The 6,993-nt window shown below is 38.9% G+C and overlaps 1 protein-coding gene across 1 annotated transcript in view; it reads right to left on the bottom strand.

Moving 5' to 3' along the window:
- ascc3 (activating signal cointegrator 1 complex subunit 3) overlaps positions 1 to 6,993 on the bottom strand; it is a 245,725-nt gene that overhangs the window by 63,359 nt on the left and 175,373 nt on the right. The window contains 2 exon segments of the mRNA XM_020621661.1: positions 6,335 to 6,511; positions 6,666 to 6,752. Of these exon segments, the coding sequence (XP_020477317.1) occupies positions 6,335 to 6,511; positions 6,666 to 6,752 (264 nt within the window).

Here is a 6,993-nt window from a genome sequence, read left to right as displayed (position 1 = left end):
TGTGCTTTCTTGAGCAGGGGGACCTTGCGGGCACAGCAGGATTTCAGTCCTTCACGGCGTAGTGTGTTACCAACTGTTTTTTTGGTGACTATGGTCCCAGCTGCCTTGAGATCATTGACAAGTTCCTCCCGAGTAGTTCTGGGCTGATTCCTCACCGTTCTCATTATCATTGAAACTTCACGAGGTGAGATCTTGCATGGAGCTCCAGACTGAGGGAGGTTGGCAGTTAATTTATGTTGCTTCCATTTGCGAATAATCGCACCGTTTTCACCTTCTCACCCAGCTGCTTGGCGATGATTCAAGCAGGAGTGTGTGAAGATTATGCTGCACTCATTGAAGAAGATGGAACTAAAGCATAAAATCTGTTGCATGAAAAATGCGTCTAAAAACCTGTTGCTTCTGAACCGGCCTTAAATGCACCTGTGTATGTGAATTGCCTTGTTGCTTTACAATTGTCCCAGGTGAGTCACTTAGAGGCCTGATTAAATGGTTGTTTGGTTGGATTGTTTTGTTTTGTTTTTTTGGTGTGGCTGAGCAGCGCTCCATTCAGAAATGTTACCAGCGGAAACACTGGTAATACAGATAATAAAAGTGCTGTATGATCAGCAGTTCTTCAGTGTCACTGTACAAGATATCATTGCCACCACCTGAGAAGTAGATGACCTCTGACCTCCCTGTGCAGTATGACAGTAAATAGCAGTTGCATTAGTTGGGTAGCGATGTGAGAGACTGCAGGCTAATTACTTCTCAACACAAAAATATATGAATTTCACTTTGAAACCCAACGTCTAGACTAACATCAAAACAACTAGTAGCTCAGTGCTCTAACATCTGCAAGAAGCACCTGCTTCCCCGAGTTCAAATCAGGGTTGCGTCAGGAAGGGCATCCGGCATAAAACACGTGCCAATCGTCAACATGAGTCGTCAGTGTGACGATTCACTGTGGCGACCCCTAAACAGGAAAAGCCGAAAGTGACTTTCTTTCACTTGACTCCAGGAGAGCCCTGCACAAGAATTCCTATATGCCTAGACTGTCTATGTATAAATGGTCAATAAAAATCTTGAATATATTGAATTTCATTATACTGTCCCATCCCTAGGTGGCATTGTTGCTTCCTAACTGCTCACATTTAGTCAGGCTGTGATTGACTTGGTCAGGTGTTATTCTGAGGTCTGAATGCACTGTTATGAGGGATTTAAGAAATCTGTCTGTGATGTGACTGAGTGATATGAAGGCAGTGAAACCAGAGGCATTGAAAAAGTATCTTGTCAAACCCTGTTCACACTATTCCACTCCATATTAAAATACTGGCAGTAACTACTACTGTCACTACTGTACAACAGATATCATTTGTCAAACAGCTTGGTTGAGTTCCAGCTACTTCAGCACTACACTGTCTAATCTGATTTCTGATTGAAAAGCGAACTTCTTTGAGTCCCTCTGGATGTCAGAACTTTGCACCCTATCTCTAAAGCTGAGTCCAGACACTCAACAGAGGAAACTCACTTTGGCATCTTATATTTGCAATATCATTCTTTTGGTCACTACCCACAGCTTGTGACCATGGGTAAGGGGTGGATCGTAGACTAGCGCACTGAAAGCTTTGCCTTTTAGCTCAGCTCCCTCTTCACCACAGCAGTTCGGTACAATGCCTGCATTACTGCTGATGCTGCGTCAATCCGCCTGTCAATCTCATGGTTCATAAACAAGACCCTGAGATACCTAAACTCCTTCGCTTGGGGCAGCACCTCATTCCCAACTTGAAGGGAGCAATCCACTGTTTCCTGACAGAGATCCATGGCCTCAGACTTGGAGGTGTTAATTCTCATCTCAGCTACATACTGAGTCATGTTGAAAGGAGCAAGTTGAGGTCAATAAATGAAATAAGTGAAATGTTGTTAAAACACAAGATTTGAGTTTTAAATCTGTTCTTCAGAAAACCAGTGGGTGATTTCGCAGCAGGTTTGTCCCACCTTTATATACAATCAAGGGTAATGCTATATATGTAAATGAGTAATGTTACCACTGCCCATTAGACAAGCCTCTTCTTTGCCGGTTTTTAAGTCCCTTTTGAAAACTCATTCATTCTTGTTGGCGTTTTGATACTATTTATTGGTGTGATCTTATCTGTATTGATTGATGTCTTATTTTTGTGTTGATTTTATCTGTATTGACTGATGTCTGACATTGGTGTTGATTTTATCTGTCCTAAGTTGTGTTTATTTTTAATGTATATTGTTAATCACACTGTACAGCACTTTGGTCCGTCTCGGTTGTTTCAGTGCTTTATAAATAAAGTTGTTATGGTATGGTATGGTACAAAAACCTTCCAACAAGGGAAGCACTTATATTCTTCTGTATTTACATCAATCCTTGTTTTATATGCAAAATTAGTTGTGTTTTTGTGATTTTATGTCCATCCATTTTTCTTGCTCCAAATAAAGTACTTTAAATTTGAATTTGGATATAAATTTATTCTGTCACCTGTTAACACTCCCCTGATTGATGATCACCTAATCTCAGGTTTCACCCTGTGCTGATATTTAGGTATAGTGTGTTGTCAGAGCTGACATGCTCTTCAAATTCTCTTGACCTCTGGTGCTTCTGCACTTTCTCTTTCTTTTTACTTTTCTGTGGTGAAGCTGAAGAAACTCTAGAACTGTTTACAGTTGCACAACTGGTAAAGTCATTAATCAGTGAGAGTGTTTGCCACTTTGAAGTTGTAAATGTGTACATGGCAAACAGTACAATAGTGGACATGACCTTAAGAAGAAGAAGAAGAAGCCTTATTTTATTGTCATTGTAACATTGTGACACATACAACAAAATTTGTTTGGAGCTGAGGGCCCTGGGCCACAGCATGTATACGCGTGGCTATCACGGGCAACTTGGGGGGTTCAGTGTTTCAAAAGCATCACTGGGGAGAGGAACATCTGGGCTGCCCTGCTGGACCTGCTGCCCCCACTATCTGACCTCAGATAAGTGGAAGAGAATGGATGGATGGATTATTGAAGAGGAAAATATTAATATTACTATCTGTACTTTCAACACTGTAAAATCAACTAGACACTTCAGTACCTTTACCACACTTTGTTCAAATTCAGCTGCTAAGTGGTAAAACAAATTGGAAGTGAGCACAATTCCATTCAATCCACACTGAAAGTGAGATGTGAGCAGTGTTTTGATAAATGGTAAATGGCTTTTCTATGCATTGCAGCACACTAAAAGCGCTTTCACACTATTTGGCCATTCACCCATTCATACATTCACACACCAGTGACATCACCAGGAGTAACTGGGGGTTCAGTGTCTTGCTCAAGGACACTTTGGCTGTGGACTGGACAAGCCGGAATGGTCAAATTGCTAATCTTCTTGTTAGGAGAACTGCTATACCTCCTGAGCCACAGCCACCCCCATGCCTTTAAAGTCATCAGAATAGCTGTCTGTCAAGCAGGATAGCAGCCAGAGAAAGAGCCTATTCCAGGCCAACCAACAACAAATCACATTTTTATGCAGCCTATGGATTTATTGATTTCCCCCGGCTTGTTACAGCGGGAGAAAGTGAAAGTGAAGCAGCCTGATCAGTCGTAACCACAGATTCAGTGTTGAGTGACTCATTTGATAAAACGGAATTCTATCTGCAGCATGAGATGGGTGTGAGACTTGCACAGAAAATGTTTCCAGTGTGTTTTATCAGTAAGAAATCTCACAATAACAACTGAAGCAACAATAATACAACTTTTATTTATACTGTATAAACTAGGGCTGGACTCTATTATTCAACTATTTGGATATTCGTTCATTGGGCAGGTATTCGATTTTCAATTTTAGTATTCAAATATTCAAGGCAGCAGCAAATCACAAATCACAATACAGTTTGAGTCTGACAATGAAGAGGAAAGAGAATATGTTGGAGACAACTTGGTCTGCTTGCTCTGAAAACATTGGAGCCCTACACATTACTCAGATGGACTGACCAGATGTTCTAAATGGTTACCAGGTAATGGTTACTTTCTTGCCTGAAAAAATATCAAAACTTAATCAAGTAACATAAGACGAATACTAGGATGAAATATTCACAGATTTAATGTTACCAGATCAATAAATGAAATAAGTGAAATGTTGTTAAAACACAAGATTTGAGTTTTAAATCTGTTCTTCAGAAAACCAGTGGGTGATTTCGCAGCAGGTTTGTCCCACCTTTATATACAATCAAGGGTAATGCTATATATGTAAATGAGTAATGTTACCACTGCCCATTAGACAAGCCTCTTCTTTGCCGGTTTTTAAGTCCCTTTTGAAAACTCATTCATTCTTGTTGGCGTTTTGATACTATTTATTGGTGTGATCTTATCTGTATTGATTGATGTCTTATTTTTGTGTTGATTTTATCTGTATTGACTGATGTCTGACATTGGTGTTGATTTTATCTGTCCTAAGTTGTGTTTATTTTTAATGTATATTGTTAATCACACTGTACAGCACTTTGGTCCGTCTCGGTTGTTTCAGTGCTTTATAAATAAAGTTGTTATGGTATGGTATGGTACAAAAACCTTCCAACAAGGGAAGCACTTATATTCTTCTGTATTTACATCAATCCTTGTTTTATATGCAAAATTAGTTGTGTTTTTGTGATTTTATGTCCATCCATTTTTCTTGCTCCAAATAAAGTACTTTAAATTTGAATTTGGGTATAAATTTATTCTGTCACCTGTTAACACTCCCCTGATTGATGATCACCTAATCTCAGGTTTCACCCTGTGCTGATATTTAGGTATAGTGTGTTGTCAGAGCTGACATGCTCTTCAAATTCTCTTGACCTCTGGTGCTTCTGCACTTTCTCTTTCTTTTTACTTTTCTGTGGTGAAGCTGAAGAAACTCTAGAACTGTTTACAGTTGCACAACTGGTAAAGTCATTAATCAGTGAGAGTGTTTGCCACTTTGAAGTTGTAAATGTGTACATGGCAAACAGTACAATAGTGGACATGACCTTAAGAAGAAGAAGAAGAAGCCTTATTTTATTGTCATTGTAACATTGTGACACATACAACAAAATTTGTTTGGAGCTGAGGGCCCTGGGCCACAGCATGTATACGCGTGGCTATCACGGGCAACTTGGGGGGTTCAGTGTCTTAAACCCTCATTGCTCCACTGCAGTGGCTATGCCTGTTCAGCAGACACAAATTTGAAATCAGTCCTATTAGTGCAAAGAGGAAATCTGCCTAAACTATTCCAAGTATTCAGCCATATGGAACCAGTTACTCCAGGAAATTCTGGAAAGATGGATAGGGTGCGCAAGGAGAGGAAAAATGAGAAAAGCAAGGAGAAGCATTACACTTCACTGTGCTTGTGAAATATGTATATGTAAATATATTTAAATATATTCACTTCTCTTTTTATATAAACATGATAAAGTTGTGTGGCTTGCTTGGTTAATCACAATTTTTTGTCCACCCAAATAATTAACATACTGTCTAAAACATTCTCTGTCAGTTGGGATAGGGTGGGTCAGTGAGCCTTAGGGAAATAAAGATTTGGAAATATATGATGTGAGTGTCAGTTTCAGAGTTGTATAGGACACTTTGGTATCAAAAGAAAAAATATTTTGCCACCAATCCGTTTTTATTTTTTTTAAATCAGATTTTCCTTTACACGAAAGAAAACACTGAATAACAAATGCTTTGAGAGAGCATTACATCCTACAGTAGGATTGGGCTCCAAGGAAACCTCTTGCAAAAAAAAAAAAACAACAACAAATATAATAATATACTAACAAAAAGTACATTTACAGCATACTAATAACAATGATGGTCATTTAATTGTTTCATATTTTTAAGCCAAAATGACAAATATGCTCTGGTTCGAGCTTCTCAAAAATGAACATGTGGTACTTTTTGTCTTTTAAGATAATAAATGAATACCTTCAATTTATAGACTGTTGGGCAAACCAAACAAACTGGAATATTTAGGACGGGCATGTGTCTACTATTTTCTGAAATTTTATAAACCAAATTATTCCACTAAAAATTAATAGATTACTAATGGAAGAGAATATTTAGCTTCTAAATCTCCAAGTATTGTGATGCATCTCCTTCCAAAATCAAAATTAATTTATGACTCATTTAGTTTTCTATTATCCAGGCCTGCAACCTATTACCCAGATCTACTAAGTAGAACTAGCTAGTAAAGATGCATCCAGTAAAGCTTCAAAATGGACAAGACATACCAACTGGTAACTATATTTCCAAGTGTGCAAACAAATGTGACAGAATTAATTTATATTAATGGATTCTGTTATGTGTATACTGTATATTGTTCTTTTTTTCCCCTCACCTGTGCTACATACGATAGGTCTGAGATGAGGGAGAAGCTGTCCACTTCTCCTCGGCTGATGTAGGTCTGCAGCAGAATGTTGACCTTGCCATAGCCGTTCTCCACCCCACCTGCAGCAGGCAGCTCACAAGAGTTGCACAGCAACTCCTCCAGCTCCTCTATCTCCTCATCACGAACCTGCCAACCAACGGGATACATAAATAAACCTTTTCATGTCATTATCAAGTTTTTAGGTGGACTGGTAAATGTATATGCAGGTTCTCATCTCAGTGCTCGACTGAAGCTCTGACAGTTGCAGCTGTAGCTTAAATAGTACATGATGACCTCTCACCTTAAGCTGTTCAAACTCTTCGGCCTTGGACACAGTACTGAGAATGTCAGCTTCTGTTTGCTGAGAGTTGAAAAGTTCATTGAACGTCTTCACAGATGAAGGGAAAAGAAATAAGAGAGGTTAATGATCAGGACAAGTCATTATGTCTAATGCTGCGATTCCCCAAATATGATTTAAATGCACAAGAATTAAACAAGCTGTGGTACACTCAAGGTACACGTTCCAAATACCAAAACCACACAAAACCGAAAGAATAAACCTTACAGAAATCTTTCTCCAAGTCCAGGGAAAAAAGTATATAATACACACACACACACACAGTATATAC

This window comes from Monopterus albus, unplaced genomic scaffold, assembly GCF_001952655.1.
Source record: "Monopterus albus unplaced genomic scaffold, M_albus_1.0 scaffold264.1, whole genome shotgun sequence".
Classification (NCBI taxonomy): domain Eukaryota; kingdom Metazoa; phylum Chordata; class Actinopteri; order Synbranchiformes; family Synbranchidae; genus Monopterus; species Monopterus albus.
This window is presented reverse-complemented; position numbering and strand designations above follow the sequence as displayed.